We start from the raw sequence: 23,001 nt of genomic DNA on the forward strand, positions 1-23,001 counted from the left end.
GCTGTGTCTTGTTCAAGAGTGGCTTGACACAAGGAATGTGACAGCTGAAACCCATGTCTTGCATACGTCTGTGCGTGGTGGTTCTTGAAGCACTGACTTGAGCTGCAGTCCACTATTTGTGAATCTCCCCCATATTTTTGAATGGGTTTTGTTTCACAATCCTCTCCAGGGTGCGGTTATCCCTATTGCTTGTACACTTTTTTCTACCACATCTTTTCCTTCCCTTCGCCTCTCTATTAATGTGCTTGGACACAGAGCTCTGTGAACAGCCAGCCTCTTTAGCAATGACCTTTTGTGTCTTTCCCTCCTTGTGCAAGGTGTCAATGGTCGTCTTTTGGACAGCTGTCAAGTCAGCAGTCTTCCCCATGATTGTGTAGCCTACAGAACTAGACAGAGAGACCATTTAAAGGCCTTTGCAGGTGTTTTGAGTTAATTAGCTGATTAGAGTGTGGCACCAGGTTTCTTCAATATTGAACCTTTTCACAATATTAAAATTTTCTGACATACTGATTTTGGGGTTTTCATTAGTTGTCAGTTATAATCATCAAAATTAAAAGGAATGAACACTTGACATATATCAGACTGTGTGGAATGAATGTATACATTATACAAGTTTCACTTTTTGAATGGGATTACTGAAATAAATCAACTTTTTAATGATATTCTAATTACTGTATATGACCAGCACCTGTACTGAAATGTCCTCGTAAACCCAGTGAAAATCAATTCAAAGCCAACTGTAAGGTCAGGATTACTTCCCATCATTACTGTTTCTGACATCAGTTGCACACATGTTCATTACTGCATGAGGTGATTTAGAGATGGTATATAATTTTCTAACATAATTATCACATTTACAAAGTCAGTGGTCAGTCTGGGTGAGAGCATTGCCATCAGACAGGAATGAAAAAAAGGAAAAAACAAACATTTTCCCTTGTTTTTTTTAAATAAATTGGAAGCAGCTGATATAGTGCTCGTGCACAATAGTAATGTTAGGCAGAGGAGGATTTACAGTATATTTCTGGCTTCTTAGACCCATCTTATGCTTAAGATTATGGTTACAATTGAAGTGCTTAGTCAGCTAGTTATCTTATTTGCTTTTATTTAATTTTGACTTTTTCTCCTGTTATGTTGATGCTCTTATTTCTTATCCGTTTTAATATGTATGCTTTTATTTGTACTCATGTTTATATATTTATCCTTTGTTTCTTTTATTGCTATTATTATTATTATTATTACTACTACTACTATTTTCTATCCATGTTATATTCTCCTAGCTCAATGGCTAACTCAACACTGGGTGAAGAGAAACACCTCCTCTCTGAAAGACATTCACCTCCATAGAAGACAATGGATGGCTGCAGTAGCCAACAGGGCAACAAATTATTCATTTTGTGTGATATGAGAAATATCAGAAGATGTTGATCTACTTTGAAGTCAACTTGATGCAAACTTTTCTATCATTGCTGCCCTCTATTGTTCAATAATATGAACAGCATAAACAGGCATGGGACGCCACTGTACTCAGCTTTCCTTCATGTCTTAATGTGCTCCAATTATCAGAGGTTATTGGTTTCCTGCTATTAATACAAACTAAACGTGGAGCAATACAGAGCTATCAAAAAAACAAGACTCTGGGACAGTTTTTGTCCCAGCATTCTTTATTCATTCAAAATGTTTAAAAAATATATTTTCACATAGGCACTGAAATAAATATTATATATCTTGTAAGTCAGTGCCAACGATTTATCATACAAATGATATTCAAGAAAAACCCAAACACAGGATGAAACAATCATGAGCTCATTCAAAAAAAAAGATAAAGCAGTTTATGATAATCACAGGGTCACGTTGAAAAATATAAACACTCTCATAAAGGCAAAATAAAGTCACTTCTTTCAGCACCTGTACAGTGTATTTTCCAGCTCTGCAGCAACTTAATTTCATAACTTGTTCTAAATATTATTATATATTATCTAAAAATGGGTGGGGGGGTAACATACTGGCATTGTGGTGTAACAGCAAAGATCATATTGGTCTGAGTTTGATAATTTTTTTGGTTTATGGCCAACCAAAAACAGATTGTAACAGTAAGTGTGCATACAGTACAAATACGCAAACATAATAAGGCAAATTAAGCACACACATGATTGAAATTATGTAAAAAAAAAAACAACACAAAACATGAAACAAAACATAAATATTTGTAACTGTCCCAAAGTGTCCTGTGGAAAGAAAGGTAACTGTAACACTTTACACTGGCCTTATATAAACAGTAGCATAAAATAGACAATAATGATGTTTTGCAATAGGCAAATTAGGAAAACTCAACACATTGGCGATAATGAGTATATTTAGGCTAATTTGACACCTTGCCTAGCCTAGTGCAGTCCAAATTGAGATACTGGCTTTGGCTAGTGTAAAGAGTTAAAGTTTTTTTTTTTTTTTTTTCCTCTAAACTGCCTCCTTATTTATTCCAAAGACAAAAAAAGTACACACAAAATAAAAAAAAAATATACAAAAGAAGAAAAAAAAGACACAAATCAAGCAGTGCTAAGAACACAATGCACTGCAGCTTAAGTAAGGTTCCTGCAGTTTTTCTTTTCTAGATATTGCAGATTGACTGACCATTAATTATTTGTTCAATAGCTTCAAATACTCGAGGTATTGAGACATTGTTTCTCCAAGACACAAGCAACAGAGTGTCCTAATGTTGAATTTCTAGTCGTCATGTTTTTTCTCCTTGTGCTTTCCACCTTTCACCAAGACATTTCTCATAACCTATTCTTGTAAGAACTGACAGATAAAACAAATTTAGATGTACAAAAAGTCAATGTTCAAGTGGGCTATTATGTTTGATTCAAAAGAATCCTTATAGTTTAAAACATCTGTACAAACAAAAATCACAATCTAAACCAACCAAGAGAGATAACATGATCACCAATTAAAAACGTAGCCTGTTTCTATGAATACATTTTAACTCCTGCGTCATGCATCGAGGGTTTCACGCTTTATTTTAGTTCACCTTTTGTTAAAAGAATTTAAGATTTACGGTAGCTCCTAGACACCCTTTGCTGATATCTACCGTTGGAGACAGTATATACTGCCTTTAACAGTTGGCCAGTTTACAAGCAGCCACACAGTAACAGACGGCTCAGTGAAAGCTAACAGCTACGGTCAGACTCTCCTCTCTACCTTAGAAGCTAACAGTAAGGAGTGTCTGGTAGTTTGTGGTTAAAAAATCTTTACGTAGAATATTAACACAGAGAGACTCACTGATGTCTGCTAATAATTATTAGCCTGCAACTGATTGCCTTCCTATAGCATTATTTGATCGGCTTCACTTAGCTACTGCTGGTCCGCGTCGGGCAGGCCTGACTGTGCCTGAAGCGCATGATGTGTACAGCTGTCTGATGCCACCAGTAAAACATTACCACCACCAGTATATGCCACACCTGGTGGCTGGCACCCAGGTAGTTCAGCTGGCCTAGGAGAGGAGAAGGGGGATAAAACATGTTCATAATGGGCCTCATGGAAGAACATTTCGTTTTCTTACCTTAACTTTCTCTTACTTTTTTTCATAAGGTGGGAATTTAAAAGAAGTTAGAAATGCTACTGAAACAATATAGTGAGTGTTTAACAATTAACAATATTAACACTGACTAATTAGAGTATCAATACTCTGTAAAATATATTAGTTTACATGAAGAATGCAATGGAAATCAGTTATCAATTATTTTTTCTGTGTGCATGTCTCACCTCTCTACTGACAAACTTACTGCATGGATGTCACGGGTTAAAAAGTTTATTGCGGTACACAAGCACATTATTTAGACATTTATGGAAGCGTTGCCTTCAGAAGATAATATATGGTGAAATATTTTAATTTGTTCATTTTTTACATCTCTTAGACGATGTCAGCAGTAAACCTCAGATATGATGACCTCTAGTGGTGTTTTTTTCTGTTTACACTGAGGACAGAGCATGTGATTCTGTTCCAATAATAATAAGTAATCTCATTTACAAATATTTTTCTTGTTCAGTTGACCAAATGTCTCACTTGGTTTAACAGCTCCCCACTTCAGGCTTGTACACAAACACAGAGAGCGAGGCAAAGGACTCACCAGGGAAATAACGTTCAGGGATCTTGGTGACGTAGAACAGGAAGGCAAATCCAGCTATCAGGTACATCACTATCACACGAGGCAGGAACAGCTGTACATCAAATGAAAACCAAAGTTTTCAGTGCCGAGATTCATGACTGACGCTTATTGAGTTCAGACTTAAAATAAAAGCAAGAGTAAAAATCACGACCACTTGAGGAACATTTATCCTAATAAAGCTCTGAAATAGTGTAGGTGTAAAAAAAAAACAACAAAAAAATAATAAAGTGTGAGCTTACATAAATCTGTATGAGAGCATACATACGTGCGCTCTCACTTTGCTTGTTTTCTAATGTTACTGTATTTCCTGACCTGTACAGCGTCAGAGGTGAATCCTCCATTTAGCCAGACCCAGTGGCACGCAGGAATCACACTGATGCCAGCCACACAGCAGAAGATCATCATCCGTATTCGCCGCCAGTCATTGCTGAGGTAACGGGGGTGGACCTGAGCGCAGAAGACGGCCAGGATCAGGGACAGCACTGTCAGGAGGTAGACCTGTCGCCAGAACTGCAAGATGGGAACGGAACCGATTACATACAGTCTAACAGATCGGTTTCTTTATTAGTGTAATATCTAGAGGGAAAGAATATCTGATCTTATGGTGGAAATTCAGAATAAGATCATTTTTCCAACTTCACGTATGCGCATATCTTTGCCTAAACATGTTCAGACAGTACCCATGCATTGCCAATTCCTCTACAAAAGCCATATTATAAAAAGGTCGACAATCTCTGTGACACAAGTCATCATCTTGAGTGTTCACACTTACAGCATTACAGTAGAAAGCGTAGAAGATCCCAGGTACATAACAGCCCAGGATACCAACAGAGATGCCTGCGTAGTCCAACGCCAGCCAGCGACGGCAAGTCTTCTCGGATCGGTGGCACGAGAACAGGTGATACCCCACAGAACACAACATGCACACCTGGGAGGAAATCACACGGTGTCATTACAGACTGGATTATCACTTGAGATTATTTATGTTTAAAGACTTTTTTTAACGGATGTCATTGTTGGATTCATCGAGTAAATCTCTTTGCTATGTTTCACCTTTTATGATTATATGTCAACAAAATCCTTCTGGGACTGTAATACATAAACTTATCTCATGAAATAATGATTTGTAAGGACAATCTAGATACAAAACATGCACTTCTAGGGACAAGAGAAAGGGGTTTTAGGAGGAGGATGGGAGGGTAACATACACTACACTATAAACTTAATGTAAATGTGAATCACACTAATTTTTATTGCATTAACATGAAGTTCCCAATCCCATTATCAGCTGCTACATAACCTGCAACACAAACTGTACACAGCAAAAGGGACTCTGAATTACACCACTATTCCTACTGAAGCTCTTTATAATACAGCACACTGTGCCCCACCTCTAGTTAACAGTTACACCTACACATAGCTTACACACCTTGGTGGGAAGAGGTGAACTGATTGCGCCCTGTGGCAAGAAAGGTGAACCTACATAAATAAGTCTGTTAAGCCATACAAATATACTGTAACACAGGACACTGCGTACATTACTAATCATATACACAGCTCATAATATACTCATTCTTAAGAACAGCTGCAAAAAACAGGAAAGGCCAACAGTAAATACTGTTCGTAAAATTACAGACATACACCTGCAGATTATGCACATTGCTGGGAGGAAACCTTATTTTCTTAAGCCTGGAGCATGCTGCATGGCTGTCAAAATGGCAAAAGGCATTGCTCTTGTTGAACAGCATCTTTGCATTCAGTTTTATTTTGAAGCAACAATGTGTGGATGATAGTACAACACTTTCTCAGATAGCACAAGGAGATGAAAATTGCAGCTTTTGTCACTCTGCAGTGCACACAGCCAAATAAGTTTTACCTGGAAGCAGAACAGCCCTATAGCGTAGATGACATAGTCCTCTCTGTTTGCTCCAGAGGCTGGCAACACTGAGGAGAGGTCGTTGACTGCCAGAGAGAAGAAGAGCAGGAAACCCAGAAGGTGGCTCCAGATATTCACCGTCTCATTGGACAGAATGAAAATACTGCAAGAGAAAAAAGGAACAAAGACACGCATATGTCAAAAGGGCCAGTCTGTATGCAAATTAACACACACCAGTATAAGCTATAAAGTCATTAACAACACAAGACAGAAGTTCTTTCAACAGAGTAGCAAAATTAATACTCAATTGGACATCACTGGTATGTAAAAGTACACATTTCCAACATGACTCCCACCTCCTCAGGCAGAGCTTGGAGGGCAGGTGAGCCCTGTAGCCGTCTGTAATGTAGGGGTTTTCTTTGAGGAAGAGGGGGATTTGTTCATAGGTGTACAGCCTTATCCTCTGGGGTATCAGCACCGGCCAGTGCTGGTAGCTGCCCAGCTCGATGTAGTGGGCAGTCTTCAGCAGCTTCTGGGGCATCTTCAGTAGCATCTTGTCCTCTGCTCCTCTGGTACAGTGCGAAGCTGGGGATGTTAAAGCTGAGTTTGGAGGAGAGAAGAAAAGAGAAACCACCACAAGCTCTCCATTTAGTTCATTTTAATTTAATTCATATTGTTAAATAAATAGTTTATCAAGTGACGAGATAAAGATTCAAGAGCAGACACAACAGCCAGTGATGATTTACCCCGTTTAAAAGGTGTATTAATCACGTGTTTACATGTAAGCTTGCTAAATCTAACGTTGGTATTCTCCACCCAAAAGGATTTGTTTACCTGTCCCAGATCCGCATTATGGGTCACTGATTCTACTTATATTGTATTTTGTTCCCAAGTGCTGCTGTGCCAATTTGAATTTCCCCTGCGGAGAAACATCTTATCTTATCTTATGTTGACTCTTCAACGCAGACTCTATCACCTCTTTCCCTTTGAGATAACTTACAGCTTTTACAATAGCGAAACATCGTCAACCTGTCAGACCCTTTTGTTATTGTCCAGCCATGTTAGCAGGCTAAACCCCGGCTAGTTTGCGTTAACGTTAACCTTTACAGGCACTATTTTAGCCAGCTAAACTGATAGAAATCAGGGCTAAAAAGCTCACCATTAGTCGCAGTCTGACTGTCGATGTCCCCGTTCAAGCAACTCAGCCATGTCCGAATGGCTATAAAGCTGGCATCGCGTTAAAAAGAAATCACATTTTAGTATAAAAAACAAACAAAGCAAAAGCAAGCCTATCTTCTTCTTTCTTATGTTGACAGTAAACGACGAAACGGTGCGTTACTGCCACCAACTGGTACAATTGGAGGACTGCACCTGCAGCCATTTATTCCACTTAGAAACAACGCAATCTCTTGTTTCCTGCAAAATATCTCTTAAACCCTATTTTAAATTAATTTCTCAAAGGCTTAGAATTCAGCATCCCCTCTCATTTTAAGCATTACATATTCTAAAGAAGGTTCATGGTTTATTGTAGTAGTTTGATCAGTTCACAGTATAGCTCCACCAAAGCTAACATGAAAATCACGCCCTTGCTTATGGCAACAGTTTATTATATGCTTTATATAATTATAAAGCAAAGTGATTACTGACAGTGTAAGTGCCTTTCATTTAATAAGCTGGACTTGTGGTCACACCCTAAACAATTTCGTCTGTTTTGGCTTTGATTGACTGTGGTCACGCACTGTTCAAACTTCATCAGCTGTGGTATGAAGAAACACTGTCTCTGTTTTGTTTTTCAACTGAGGCCCAAGCAGAGCATTTGGTGATACTTCCTTTCTGCGATCAGTCCTTTTTACCTGGAAGTAACAAACCAGTCCATTTTTGTGGCACACAGGTATCCATCCACCTGCATTTCCAATTTTAAGTTTATTTTCCTTTAATTTCCACTTTAAGTAGCTTTGAGAAGAAGAAGAAGAAGAAGAAGAAGAAGAAGAAGACATACGTAAATAATCCGTATGTAAGGGAAATTACATTTTTTTCACTCTGTAGTTATTATATATACACACACACACACACATGCACAAACAGGACCCATACACATGCATTACTGTATGGAAAGATGTCAGAGCAAGTAGTTGGCGCCACAAGCAGGTCTTGCCCAAGGTAGTTAGGGGTTCAGGGCCTTGCTCAAGGCCATTTACCGACACAATGACTTTGGAGTGTTATTATTTGAGTTGTACGCTGTCATGAATTCATCCTCCTTAATGTTGTTCCACAACAAATCTCATTCAAAATCCTTCTCCTCTCTCACAAAGCCCTCCATAACCAGGGCCCCTAACTAACTGACCCGCTCCTCCGACACACTCCCTCCCATAAGCTCCACTCTTCTGACGCCAACCTCCTGTCTCTGCCTCTCAGGACCAAGCATCAGACCTGGGGCGACAGAGCTTTTCCATAGCTGCCCCATCCTTCTGGAACTCTCTGCCCAAACACATCTGAGACTGTCTGACCCGTCCACGTTAAAATCACTAATCAAAACCCATCTTTTCAGGTCCGCTTTTAATATATGATTGACAGATGTGTATTGTATATGTAGGCCTATTATGCCTTTTAATGACCCTTTTAACTTATATATTTTAACCAATGTACAGTGTCTATGAGTAGGATAAAAAAATGCTCTATAAATAAAACATATTATTAAATTACTTGAAAGTCACATGCTTGAATTGTATCCCTGCAAACACAAAGAAATATGTAATTACAGCACTTCACCATAAAGGAACTCCTGGAATGTGTCAAACATCTTAGATTGATGATATTCGTGTAAACATGGACATGGACAAGAGACTTGCTGAGAAGAATCAAAAAGGCAAGTCTCTCAAGAGACAAAGGAGTAGGTTTACATTCAGCTTTTGGGAAGTCACATTTTGGATCAGACTCATGCAAGGCAGTAAATCACTCTGACACACCAAGGGCGTTCATTTTTGTCTGTTCAATACTTTCCATCTGCAATAGATTTACAGGAACATGATGCACTTGTTTGTCCTGAAAAGAAAAGAAAGACATCAGGCATCCAGTACACAGAAGGTGTGAGGAGTGATTTATGAGTGAATGAGAAATGTTTTGTAAGAAACACCGCTGAGTTGATCACTGACTGAAAGGCGCAATTTTATTAAATCTTGAAATATCGCACCCTAATAAAAACACTTTTCAAATAACAAGGAGATTGTTTGATAGGAAGAAAATGCTGCCTTCCAAATGAAGTCCAGTCAAATATTTTCTTTATTACTTTTATTAAGTCAACTGAACCAACAGTCTGTCATTCTCTGTATATTTGTAATCTCGGGCAGTCGCTATTTATGCCAGTTTGTCTGCCAACTAAGAATCACTGCCAACTAAAAGTCAAGTTTGAAATGGGCATCTACAACACAGGAAGATAAATGACTTGCCTTCAAAACAACACAGCATAAATGAGTCAGATATAGCATAGGAATGAAATTTCACTATTTTTTCACACATTATTTCGATTATTTTGTTGTATTTATAACATACATTACATGGTATGACTTTATTATAAGCATAATATGAAGTCATATTTACACTATACTGATGTACTTTATACTGTTTCTTTGTACTCATATACAAACATTTTTACACACACACACACACGTATGTATATTTATATTTAATTTTATGAACGGCTGTCCCCAGTGATAAGAAAAACAGAAAAACACTAAAAGGTTTTAAAATAGCTAAATATATGCATACCTACATATTAGGCTACATTTACAGCACAGTACATGAATGTGCAGTGTCAGTGAATTTTTTTCTTTTTTTAATATGGGCTAGTATTTGATCCCTACTTTAATCTGAAGAATCGTGAGGGAAGTCGTGTTCTGTTGTTAATGCCGGGGAGTGTGACAGTAGTGTGCAGCAGCAGCTGCGTGCCCAGCCCAGTTTATTACACTGTGATCTTGCCGTCAGCGAACACTCTCAACCTATTGCACTTCCACTCTGCAGTGACTCAACATGTGAACCATCAGGATGAAGTTGTGAAGTTGGAAGGACTCATGCTGTAGCTAGCTGCATCAGCTGATTTGTTTGGGTGGTTTTTTTCAAAACAAACTCACTGTTGATATGAAACGCATGGATTATGGATCGAATATGGATATTCTGCAAAATCCTATTTTTTCTAAGTGTCATTGTGAATTCATCGTCGCATGACGGCGACGACGCTTCTTGTGATGGAGCGTTCGATATTTATTTTGTATTAGACAGGTGAGAGAATGTGTCGCTTTTATCTGTCTGCGTGCTTGTGTTTGCGTAAGGGAGCCAGCAGGGAACAGACCAGTATATTCATTTAATATTTGCTTCCTAAGTGCAGAGACACTTGACTCAGTCCTCTCCATGTATGGCTGTGTTTAGCTTTCCTTGTCCCCTTGTTCCTTGGCTGCTTCACTGCAGATTTGACTGAGTTTATTTTAATCGTTTTCTGTACTGACCATCAGTGTTGGGGTGTATAGCCTACATGAAAAAGTTCACTTTTATAGCCCCCGGAGTTCCTCTCAGTGTATTAGGTAGTTGTTAAGAATGAAGTGCTCAATAGACTTTCCAACAACAACAGAATAAAGAAACCATCATCCTGGTATTTTTATGCATGGAAAACATTTTTCTGTCTGGATGGATCTGAACAATAGAGGTGCACGGAAAGTTTAGAAAACTTGATAAAATGTGAGATTTCTACATAAAACAAAATTTTTAAAAAGGTATTTCTACCATTTGCATTTGTTTTTCTGTTTTCATTTAATTTATTTTGAATTGCAATTATTCTATTTAGTGAGCTTACAACAGTCGTTGCAGCATCAAAACATAATGTGTATACAGAAAATATAAGATATACAAATTAAGTTTGGTTTAATTGATTAATGGACATCCCCCTGTTTTTACACCACTGTTGTCACCTGAGTTGGACATTTTTGGTGTTAAATCTTGTGTTGGGATATATTTAATATTTCACATTTGGGTATATCTGATATACAGTATCACCCTGGTGCTGCCTGTTTCCGCAGGTCAGGCAGTGTGATGGGACACTGGGATGAGATCTTTGGATTTGTGGAGCAGCTCACCAACAGGTTTGTCAGGTAAGTAAAGTGGCTGTGCTTTTTAAATGTTGTGATGGTCATCCCTTCATTCTCTCTCCTGCCTCCTACTCCTCTCATGTCCTCCTCAGATTTTACGGTATTTAAATCGCCTCAGAAAATATGGAATAATACAAAACTTTATATACCACAGTTCCAAACAAAGTGAAAATGGTCTTTACAGACAACCAGACAGATAAAATAAAATTAAAATTGAACTTGAGTCATGTAGCAGAAATTAAACCAATGAAAAAAGATTATTTAAAGGGCCAGGAGTCTTTATATGTCTTTAAATTATAGTAGAAACATTATAAGTGAGTAGAAAAGTAGGGCATGTCTATTTTGGGTAGCAGACATCATACAAGGCCAACTGCTCCGAAACCCCTCTGGGTAATGGTGCAGAGGGTGTGTGATATCTTTAGGTTTAATAGCTGGTTGCTAAATATGAGAGCAAAACATCCAGCAGATGTTGAAAGTGGTGCAGACCACAACAGACAGTCCTGTCCCTATTCATGGCTGAAGGGTAGAGAAAGGAAGTAACATCGACAGGGGTTGTCTTTTGAGATGTTGTCTAGTGATTTGGATTCAGTAAAAGAAGATATTTCGTGAAATAAAATGAAATTCTGCTTGATTGATAATTTCATGGTGTGTTCACTTATGTCATGTTCCACAGTATTATGCGGCATGGTATTATTTGCTTTGTCATGTTATGTAGTGTCATGTAAAGTAAAGTAATGCTGTATTTTGGCATTGCATTACAACGCGCTTCATCATATCACGTTAAATTTTATCTTTATGTCAGTGCCATATAATGTCATGTCATGCTCTGTTGCAGTGTTGCATGTATAAAGCATATCATATGTCACATGCATTATTGTGGCTCGCTACGGTTCTTCATGTCATATAATATTATTACTGTGGATTAGATTCAAATTCATTGTCATTGCACTCAGCACATTCAGCATTTAACCAGACAGTGCAAACAGTAACAAAAGGGCATATAGAGATATAGAAAGATACCCTAACTAAACCTAGGGAGAAGGGTCTTGTGTTGTACTTTATCTTGGCATACCTTCCCAAAAAGTAATGTAATCATGTAATGTCAAGTTATGTCATCTTCTGTTTCAGTACATTATACAGTATACCATGTATTATCACATTATTTCATGGAATCCTATTGGCATTGATGTTTTAATCTCCTTTCTGTCATTCATATGTAATAGCACTTACGGGAATCCTTTTTGTTGACTTAAGTTCCAAAACCACTTACAATTATTGGCCTTAAAAGCACCTAGTTTCTGATGTTGTTTGCTTGTGTAGATTCACATAATGTGTGTGCGTATGTGTGTGTGTTTCAGTCCCAGGATGAGGGTTTCCTACATTGTCTTTTCAGCCAAAGCTGTCGTAATACTGCCACTAACTGGAGACAGGTACGGTCCGCAGTTTTTAAAATGTCCCTCTCTTCTCTTTCTTTCCTTCTCTACCTCACTCCCTAACCCATTCCTCCTCTCTGAAAATCTAACACCATAACGCTGATAACCAGATCACACCAGTCTTTATTTGCACTGCGTTTTCTGTGTTTTGTGGTCTGGCTCCACAGGGGTATGATAGATGAGGGTTTGAGGAAGCTGAGCCAAATCAAACCTGCTGGTGAAACGTACATGCACGAAGGCATGAAAGCGGTAAGTACGCTCATTTAAAGGCCTCATCAAACATTGTGGTCTTTGACACTTTGTTGTTTCCAACAGAAACTGCCACTTAAAGGGGAAATTTAACACAATCAACTGGCTGAATTTGCTTAGATTTTAGAACAAGGGTTGTAAAATCTCTAAAACGACAAAAAAAACAGCTGTTGGTTATGTGCCATGTTGGTTCTGTCATACTGTGCAGTGGTATCCAGCAGTTCCAGATCTGGCAACAGAAAATATTTCAGCAAGCTCTCTCTTCAGGTGTCAGAGCAGATGAAGGCACAAACTTCGCCGTCATCCAGCATCATCATCATCCTGACTGATGGCAAGCTGGAGGTCTACCCCTTTGAACTGAGTCTGCAGGAGGTATCGAACACCAACCCACACCCACAGCCCCACACACACACTTTACAGAAGATCATTCTAATAACAATGCTATGGTAGGTAGGATGAAGAGTGAAAACGATACTGTGTGGAAATAATGTTAAAGTTCATAATGAGCATCCCATCCCTGAACACCAAGAGTTCCATTGTTTTATGACTCTTTCCAAGCAGCCATCGGTTTGCATTGAGGAGACACACTGACACATGCACACACTCCAATCGCTCTGCTGTGTTGTTGAATTACAACACTCTAACAACAGTTTCAAGGGTCTGCGTGTTGATTTTTGTATCATGTTGCATGAACTGAGACAGTTGTTGCTTGGAGGAAACATTTATCACTCTAAAACCTTAGAGTATGTATGTCTGGAAAGTGGTAAGTTTTAAAAATGAATATACAAGACTGAAGATAAAAACAGTCATATGATCTTTTATCAATTATTTCTTTTCTGATAACATAAACATAGATTTACTGTGTTTCAGTAGAAGCTGAACTGAGGACTTCACTCTTTGTGTTGTGCTTTCCAGGCTGACAAAGCCAGAGGGTTTGGAGCCAGAGTGTACTGTGTTGGTGTCATGGACTTTGACCACAAACAGGTAGGAGGATTTTTGTATCCCCTCTCTCTTTACTTTGACTTGTTGGCCTGTGGGAAAGAACACTTCTCTCTGTTACGTTACTGATACTGTTGGTTGCTTAAACACTGAGGTTTTATTTGTCTTTCTGTGTGTGTGTGTGTGTGTGTGTGTGTGTGTGTCAGCATGTGTTGTGGTCAGAGCTTCAATAGGCTGCTGTTTTTGGCCCACATTTATTAACACACCATGACCTCATGGCTTAGTCTTTGTGAGTTCAACTGGAACCTCCTAAGGACAGAAGAGCAGGCAGCCGGCAGGGGTTTCTAGTTTATGGTTTGTGCTGAATTTAGTTTATGTAAAAACATGGAATGCATTTTGTAAGGTAGCATGTTTTCAGAGACTTTGTTGTCTTCTTGTACAGGTATTGGGTTTTCAAAGGGACCATTGTGTTTGGGATGAACTCTGTAAGGATGAAACCTAATGTGTCCTTATGTCTTCTGCTGACTGTGTTAACTGTAACGCATATAAAGGGGAAAAAATGCATTATCCCATAAAACACCAACATGATTAAGAGCCATTGGTCTGCAGTGTTTGTAGTAATGCTGTGATATGTGATATTTTCTACAGTCAACATCAGGTTATAAGTTATCTTTAATAAAATCTACAGTGCAACGGAAAAACTGTAATTATATTTGTTGAGAGAAGATACTCACAATATTGAATTTAAAATAGCATTCTATACAGCCCCCGCCCCGAATCATTCCTGCATTATGTGTTGGTGTTGCAGCAGCTTTTATCACATTATGGTGACAGTATTGACCTGCATAATAAGTATTAATAAGCATATAGGAATGGCTTCAAAATTGCATAAAGCCTGACTAGGAAAGTCTACAGTAGTCAACCAGAGCAAGCATTCTTCTGCCCGGTTACTGAGCTAGTATACTTTGCAGTCTGAGGAGGAAATAATTACATCACTCTCTAATTAGATAATGCCAGACAAGCTTCCTGTCCTGTTATCATTTAAGCAGCAGATGAAAGCTTCAGCCAGCTGCCCAGAGCTTTCATCTCCTAGAAACCGACTTTCCCTCCCTAATCACTGCCAAGGCACTTAACAAAAATGAGCAGAATACCTCCCAGAGAGGCGGCAAGAAACGAACACTGAAAAAAATTTGTAAAGATTAAAGGTGCACAAACTGTAGTTCTTTTCATTTCTGTCACAGCTTGCTGAAATAGCAGACGGCACAGAACAAGTCTTCCCAGTGCTGTCCGGGTTTCATGCCCTTAAAGACATCGTCAACTCGGTGAGGTCACGCCACTTGTAACAATTCACAAACACGTTCATTGGCGCACCGTGCGACAGTGGTATCATGCTGTGCCAGAACCATACAACCTGAGCTGTTACCGTTATCTGTATCTCCACACAGATCCTGAAGCAGACATGCGCAGATGTATTCACAATAGAGCCGTCGAGTGTTTGCGTGAATGGTAAGTTAGTGGGGAAGAGTTTGTTGCATATGTAATGTTTTGAATATAATAATGCATCAAAAAACATGTGTAAATAAATGATGTAAAACGCATTTTTAACCACACTAGCAACGTGTCTCTAGTGATACGTTGGTTCATCCACCACTTTAATTCGGACTGAAATATCTTAACAAAAATTGGTTGGATTGCCATGAAATGTTGTACATACATTCATGGTCCCCAGAGGATGAATTGTAATAACATTCCCATTACTTTGCATCTATATCTCTGGTAAACATACCTGCTAAACATGTCAGCATTGTCATTGTGAGCTGTGCCTAAGCTGCTAGCATGGCTGTAGACTCTTAGTTTGGTTGACTTTAATTTGCTCATTCGCCATATTTGTTATTTAATGATTGTTGTATCTGTTTGCAGTCTAAGTACATTGTCACAGTTGTGTAATGTTTCTGATGTTTCCCAGAGTCTTTCAATGTGGTGCTGAGGGGCAGTGGCTTTAGCGGATCCAAGAGGACAGAAAACATTCTCTGCTCCCTCACTGTCAATCAAAAGACATACGGTGAGTAAATGTGCACTCACTCAACTGATATGCTACACTTTACTATAATAGATTATGAATGCTAATGATGCACCTATGTGGAATGAGGCGTTGTTACATGTTTACTTATGCACTTTGGGATAACATCAGCTATGAAGTGAAATGTGATACAGTGAGCTGATCTCTGTGCTGCAGTGGAAAGTCAGAATTATGACGTACAGAAACAAACAGTGGCTGCTTTTTATTGAATTCATCCAGTGAACAGAGGAGACATTATGAGACAGAGCAAAAGGAGGGAGGAGATGTTCCTCTGTCTCATTAGTCTATTAAAAGATCAATGGGGGGGAAGGGCAGTGTCAGTGAGAGGACATGAAGGGGTAATACATAACTGTCTTTGGTTTCTTCTAACCAGTTTGTTTCTAGATGTTCTGCTGGAATATCTTTCATTCTTTCTTTTTTGCTATCACTCTGTTGCTTTCAGTTCATTTGCAACCCTGGCTGTGATGTTTATAATGTAGGGAGTGTGAGCTTTCACAGAACACATCTCGTGGACAGTAACATGAGAGAAAGTCAACAGTTTGGCCTTCTTGGACTGTAATAACATACCAACAAGTGCCCAAGCCCAAGAATAGGAGCACCTGAAGGATTTACTTAAAGCTTGAAGATATCTAAACTGGACCTTTGTGAAAACAGCCACAACATCCAGGAAAAAATGCCAACACTTATGGGTGATGAGGAAAAGAAGATGAAATGCAACAACATTGTGATTACATTAGTGTCTGGAGCATGCGAGAAACTCAGGAGGATTTTCAAAAAACTCCACATCCCTGTGTGTTTGAATCCTAGGACCATGCTAAGACAGATACTGGTCTACCAGACAGACCATACATCCAAACACAAGAAAAGTAATGTAGTGTATGCTGTTCAATGCAGTGAGGAATGCACAGACCTGTATATGGAAACAAAACAACCACTACACAAACACATGGCTCATCACAGAAGGGTCAAGACTCAGCAGTCTACTTACATCTGAAGGATAAGGGACACTCTTTCAAGGACAAAATGTTCATTTGTTTTTTGGACAGGGAGGACAGATGGTTTGAAAGAGGAGCCATAGCAGCCATTTACACCAAAGTAGAGAAACCATATCTCAACAGAGGAGGAGGGCTGAGACAGCACTTATCCCCCACTTACAATGCTGTCCTTTCATCCCTTCCCAGGAGATTGAACAAACGCTCACATTCGGCCTCATGCAAACGACGGCCGTTTATACTTGGCCTCAGGCGACTCCAGTGACTGTAATGACTGTCGGTACAACATTGTTTATTACATCTACCAACGCATTATGCACACACACACACACACACACACACACACCACACACATATGCACACACACACACACACACACACACACATTTACTATAGAAAGGTATATTGCATCTTTTCTTTACTAATTGTTTAAAATTAGATTATGTCCCAATGCCATGACTGTACACTCATCCATGATCGATTGTTAAGCTAGTGAGTTAAACTGCCATAAGCAGCATGAAGAGAGCATGAAGAGGCAAATTTGTTTTGCAAGCAAAAGTGTTGTGTTTTTTTTCTATTTACAACTGAACCGCTTGGAGCTTTTGCATATTTAATTAAAAAAAAAATGTTTTTGCTTGGAAATTGTTTCTTTATAGGCAGTAACATATCTCAGAGTTTGTCTGTTTGTCTGTTTCTTCTCAGACCAGAAGCCAACAGTAGTTAAAGATGGCTATCTGCTGTGTCCAGCTCCTGCTCTGCATGAGGTTGGACAGTAAGTCAACACACATGCGCATATACACAAAATGTTCGTAAGCTTGAGCTTGATGACAGCACAAGGCAAAAAACCTAGACTATAATTAAACATGTAATTACAACTACATTTATTGTGTAACAACAGTGTAGCATTCTGGTCATTATTATTTAAAATTAATGGTGTACAGTTGCAGTCATCCACAAAATAAACAGTAACCACAAAAATGTCCACACTTGTGTTTGAATGCCCACAGTAGTGACCGAAACTTTCATTATACATGGTCACATGGTCAGTTTTTTGTCTCATCTGTCCTTGTTTTTCTCTAGTTTGTAGCTTCTTTGTTGTAAAACCCTTGTGAATATCAGCCTTTTCTCACTCATACTGAGCCTGTGTTTGCCATAAATAGAAAAATACATTCATTTTTGTCAAAGCAAACTCCTTCTGGAAAGCAATTTAGCGTGACATTATTTCATAACATCACTACCTACTCAACATTTTTTCCTTTGTCTAATCATAACACTCGGACTGTGCAAATACAGGTGGTTGAAATGAGAAATTTGTTGTGTGCATAATGGAGAGACAAAACCAGAACAATGTTTACAGCAGAACTATCTGCGAACAGCTCAAAGTGTTGGGTGAACTGAAGCCAATCTGACCAGAATAGCTCTGTGGCATTTAGATAGTGAGTCAAAGCTGATTTAACTTCACCCACTTCAAACTGCGCTCTTTCTCTGTCTGTCCCCCGTCACTGCTCACTTTCCACTTTCCATGTCTCACCCACTCTGTAACACTCCCTCAAACCTGAAACACTTGTGCATAGTTTGTAGAATTTCTCATGGACAAAGCGGAAACTATCTTAGTTGAGTCCAATCTCAAAAGTTGAAACCCAACAGTATTTAACTTCAAACTATAACTGAAAACAAGGAAATCTGGCCAGAAAATGATAACAATATCAATGGCTTCCTTTTTCAGTAAGTTCTTGGCGCTAATGATGTTGGAAGGTCAACAGGGTGACTGACACTGAGAAAGCTGTTACTAAATGGCAGTGCTTCTCAAACTGTGTAGCTGATGAGCCCTTAACATAAAAAAATAAATGGTGAACAGTGCTCCTCCTTTAGGGGTATTTCACTTCATTAAGAGGCAGAACAAGGGATGCTTCATAAACACGAGGTTGAATATTCACTGCATCACCAGAAAAATTAAATCAAAAATAAGTACTCTAGCTGTTAATAGGTGTGCATGAACTTCTTTTGTTGTTTTCAGTGATTCTGTCTAATAATTGTTAGATCCATTGAAGTACTGGTTAGCCTGAACAATGGACAATCCTACATCTCCAGTCCCATCACCATCTACGCCACAACATGTGTGAGTATCAATCATATAAACGACAGGTTAGTTTGAGGTTTGAAGGAGATTGGTGGATTTGCATAATTTATACTAGAGTTCAGAATAAAGTATTAGCTCATGATATGATACTTTCATCTTTACAATATCAATACAGGCCATTCTTGTGTAGCCAATCAGTCACCTTTTACCCATCATGTCTCCTGTTATAATTGAGGAGGAACACTTGCCTCTTTAAAATGGGAAAATACGTATCTCTGAATAAAGACACACACATGGCTCAGTTGTATTGGCGCCAGTGTAACAACAACACAAGGTACATAAACATATCTCCAGGTGTATGGTGTTGTCTGTTGCTGATTAGTGTGTGTTTGTTGCAGTCAGATGGGACCTGGGTGCTCTGGTTGCTGTTGGCTCTGTTGCTGTTACTGGCTCTGGTTTTACTCTGGTGGTTCTGGCCTCTCTGCTGCACTGTGGTGAGTTTACACACTAGGTATTTGTGCGTATATCTCCAATTCAGGCCTTGTGGAAGCACGAGCTACAGTTATGTGGTATTGTTATTTATAGAAGGAGCCAATAAGTTTAAGTTTTTTGAGTTAGTGTTGCAATTTAGCCAGGGTTCCTGTCATAACACTGCTATTCTTTTGTCCATGTAGACAATGTTAAGGGACTGTTGTTTTATTACTTTGTCGTATTGTTTCTTACAGGTGATCAGAGACCCACCCCCCTCTCGCCCACCTCCCCCACCTCCCGTCATTGTGAGTAGACAGTTGAAAAACAAATTTCTCTTACAATATTATTTTCGGCTCAAAGCTTGGGGTTTACCACGTGTTGCCATTTTGGAAGCGACTGGAGTGACTCTGTATTTCAAGAAGCAGAGTAGGGATTTCCTGAATAGAAGGAAAGAGAAGAGAAACAAGTATGAAGAGGTCAAAAACCCAGCAACACTTAAAGAGTAGTATAAAGAGCGACTTTACGCCAAGACCACCATGTTTTGGCATGTAGCCTTCACTAGAAATTCAATTTTAAAACTTGAGTTATGTGTTTAAGGAAGGGAATCTATTTTTGTGGCAAATTTGTTTTATAGAAAGTTCTCTGTTGGCATTGTAGTGTTACATATAAGAAGTGATGTTCCTGGTAAATGTTTCCCCACTGCAACTACATTTTCAGTGTCTTATAAATCCTTGTGGGCTTTTATGTGCATTACACAATACGCGTGAATGAAGCAAACACACTTCTAAACATTCCTCTCTTTAAGCCTTACTCTCTTTTTAATAAAATAATATAAATAGTGTCATTAGCTAAGACCGTAATGTAGAAAAATGTTTTCATTTGAAGAGGGAAGCTTAGTTTTTGAATAGATCTTGTGCTTAAGACTTTAGTGGTACTGCATCACTTGAGCGTGGTGTTGACTCATTTCAAAATGTTTGTCACAGCATTAATATTCATATTAAGTTTGTGTAGGACTGAATGCCTTGGCCTAAAATGTAGATCATAATTAAAATTTTGGATAGTAACAGTATAAAATTTTGTGTAATCATTTAAAAGGTTATGTTATTTGAATTTTCTTCTGTTTTCAAGGAGCCAGAAGAAGATCTTTTGCCCAAACACAGGTGGCCTACAGTGGATGCTTCATACTATGGAGGCAGAGGTCCTGGAGGGATCAAACGCATGGAGGTAAAATAAAAATACAGAAACACTAATCAGTTAAGTTTAATTTTGTATTTTTACCAACATTCATTTAGGCAAACTTAAACGTTATAATGAAGTTTTCATGAACATACACATTATTATTGGGGAGATCTCATCTGTGTTGATTGAGTGTCTCTGACACCATGCTGCCACTAACACACGTCTGACATTTATACCCGTGGTGTGCAGGTGCGTTGGGGGGAGAAGGGGTCCACAGAGGAAGGGTCACGGCTAGAGAAAGCCAAAAATGCTGTCATCACCATGCCAGAGGAAGTGGAGGAGCCCATCATACCCCGACCCCCACCACGACCTCCTCCAGTCTACAACCCCCAACAGTCCAAATGGTATACTCCCATCAAGGTGAGACAATAGCCTCATTAATCACCAATCATTAATGATCTCTTTGCATTAGGTGATGTCTGTCTTTAGTGTGTGAACTTGTACTCATCAACCTTGCATATTGGTAGATATACCGCATCAAGAATTCCAAATATATATAATTCTCAATATATCACTGCCGTTCCTTCACATGCACACATGTATATCTAAATGCTTTGATGAACATTCTTTATCTGTATTTTTAGGGGCGTTTTGATGCGTTGCTGGCATTACTGAGGAGACAGTACAACAGAGTGGCAATCATGAGACCGACATCGCAGGACAAGGTGAGAAACATCTGCAGTACTTCGCTCCGAAAACAATTCAGCCCTTTAGTCGGATGAAAGAAAACATTGCTGCTTATTAATTTTGAATATGTTGTAATTTCTTTTAGTCGAACTGTCTGCAGTCACCAAGGAATAAAACAGTTTTTGCTATGAAGTGTCACCAGTTAATTTGATGAGAAAATGGATCCACCCTCTTGACTCCACAATGATTTGATTAGACAATAACAGAAAATGATACGGATCACTCTTCCCCCTCTAATTATCTACCCAACAGACAAATAACAGCTTACTGAATCAACTCAGTTGTTATAAATAACAGTCTAAATGTCAGCGCTTGCAGAGTGCGTCATCAAACACAGCTTTAATAAGCTACAGGCCCTCCAATGATTTAGGATTGTTTTCTTCTGATCTGATATTGATGATTTATCTTCATATTTTGTCCCTCTGTGTGTTTCAACATTTCAATCATAAATGGCATAAAATTTGGAAGGATGCTGCATTTTCACACTGTGGTCAAGTGTTTAAATGCGTTATGCCCTCATGGGCCCAAATAGTTAAAAGAAGAATGCATTTTGGCTGCGTTTTTTTAAAGGTTCAGTGGTGAAGGTTGCAAATTACAATTAGTGGTTCGGTGCATTCATGTGCTCTTCTGATGGTCCCATTTCCTGAGTTGTGAAGTCGTTCTTCCAACTTCAGGGTGTGTTAATGTGCTCCTAAGTTGGTATGTGGAATCAACATGGACATGGACACACATACATCTAGTTCCCTCTACATGGACAGCAAACTATGTAAATGCAATACATGATTTTGCACGAATCAAAGTTCTGTATACTTCTATATGTCCCATGTACACTTTATTTCTCTCTTTGCAATAAAGATTTTAGGAGGAAAAACAGATTTGGTTATTCCAACTCCACATGAATGCACCATCAGTCACCGCTCAACCATCCCTTTCTAACATTACTTCTTCTTTGTATGTATTCAATGTAGTGATGAAATGCGCTCTGTAGAGACTTTTGTCCGTTGGTGTTACTGTAGAAACACGGCAGCACAACATGCTGACATCCATGTAAGGGTACCCGTGCTGTATGTAGATACAAATGCCTCATTCTAAGGTAAAAACGGTTCATTATGTAAGGACACCACTGAAAACATCCTCCTAAATATTACACACTGAACCTTTAAAGCAAGAAATTGGCCTGATGCAGGTGCAAGGCTTAAACGTGAACAGGTTTCTGCAGAAGATGCAACATTTTACTTGATTTGAAGGTTTTTTCTTTCATTTATAAATTATGTTGACATTTTGGCAGGTAATGGATCATGATGGCTTGCATTTATGCTAATTCAAAAACATTAACTCTGCTTGCTTGTGTTGTTATATATCATACTGTTTCAAAACTAAATTTTTGGTTAATATTTTACTGCAGAAGGTATCTACATGTGAATGTAGTGTCTGTCTTTTGTTTTTGTTTGTCTCCAGGGCCGCTGCATTAACTTCACCAGAGTTCAGAGTCACTGATGTTCAAACATGAGGATCAACGCTTTTCACTTACAGTTTTTGGCCAAGGACGACACATTCAAGAGCTAAACGTTAAGATTCAATGTGTATTGTAAATAAATGTGTTTACTTATATCTTGGTGTTATTGCATTGAGGTATCGTTGACCTGTTTTATTACTT

The 23,001-nt window shown here is 38.7% G+C and overlaps 2 protein-coding genes across 4 annotated transcripts; one reads left to right on the top strand and one right to left on the bottom strand.

The window, feature by feature from the left end:
- Positions 1-1,787: 1,787 nt before the first annotated feature.
- LOC123981302 (progestin and adipoQ receptor family member 3-like) lies at positions 1,788-7,364 on the bottom strand. 2 transcript variants are annotated; one of them, XM_046066003.1, is made up of 7 exons: positions 7,199-7,364; positions 6,396-6,639; positions 6,040-6,202; positions 4,936-5,091; positions 4,476-4,673; positions 4,125-4,215; positions 1,788-3,487 (listed from the first exon to the last, which is right to left on the bottom strand). In XM_046066003.1, exons 2-7 carry the CDS (start codon positions 6,590-6,592, stop codon positions 3,345-3,347), a joined length of 948 nt encoding a protein of 315 aa, XP_045921959.1. In that variant the 5' UTR covers positions 6,593-6,639; positions 7,199-7,364; the 3' UTR covers positions 1,788-3,344. The 2 variants fall into 2 exon arrangements, with proteins under 2 accessions (XP_045921959.1, XP_045921960.1); XM_046066004.1 differs by lacking the exon at positions 7,199-7,364 and adding an exon at positions 6,874-7,069.
- A 2,622-nt stretch (positions 7,365-9,986) lies between these two features.
- On the top strand, positions 9,987-22,955 carry antxr2b (ANTXR cell adhesion molecule 2b). Of its 2 annotated transcripts, none has more exons than XM_046065989.1 (17): positions 9,987-10,314; positions 11,106-11,177; positions 12,533-12,604; positions 12,775-12,856; positions 13,124-13,228; positions 13,772-13,840; positions 15,037-15,117; positions 15,241-15,301; positions 15,762-15,857; positions 17,570-17,639; positions 18,908-18,986; positions 19,346-19,441; positions 19,673-19,723; positions 20,547-20,642; positions 20,847-21,017; positions 21,242-21,322; positions 22,803-22,955. In XM_046065989.1, the coding sequence occupies exons 1-17, from the start codon at positions 10,190-10,192 to the stop codon at positions 22,839-22,841; spliced, it is 1,446 nt and encodes a 481-aa protein (XP_045921945.1). In that variant the 5' UTR covers positions 9,987-10,189; the 3' UTR covers positions 22,842-22,955. The 2 variants fall into 2 exon arrangements, with proteins under 2 accessions (XP_045921945.1, XP_045921946.1); XM_046065990.1 differs by having other exon boundaries at positions 11,106-11,168.
- Positions 22,956-23,001: the final 46 nt, after the last annotated feature.

This window comes from Micropterus dolomieu, linkage group LG13 (genome assembly GCF_021292245.1).
Source record: "Micropterus dolomieu isolate WLL.071019.BEF.003 ecotype Adirondacks linkage group LG13, ASM2129224v1, whole genome shotgun sequence".
Taxonomy (NCBI): domain Eukaryota; kingdom Metazoa; phylum Chordata; class Actinopteri; order Centrarchiformes; family Centrarchidae; genus Micropterus; species Micropterus dolomieu.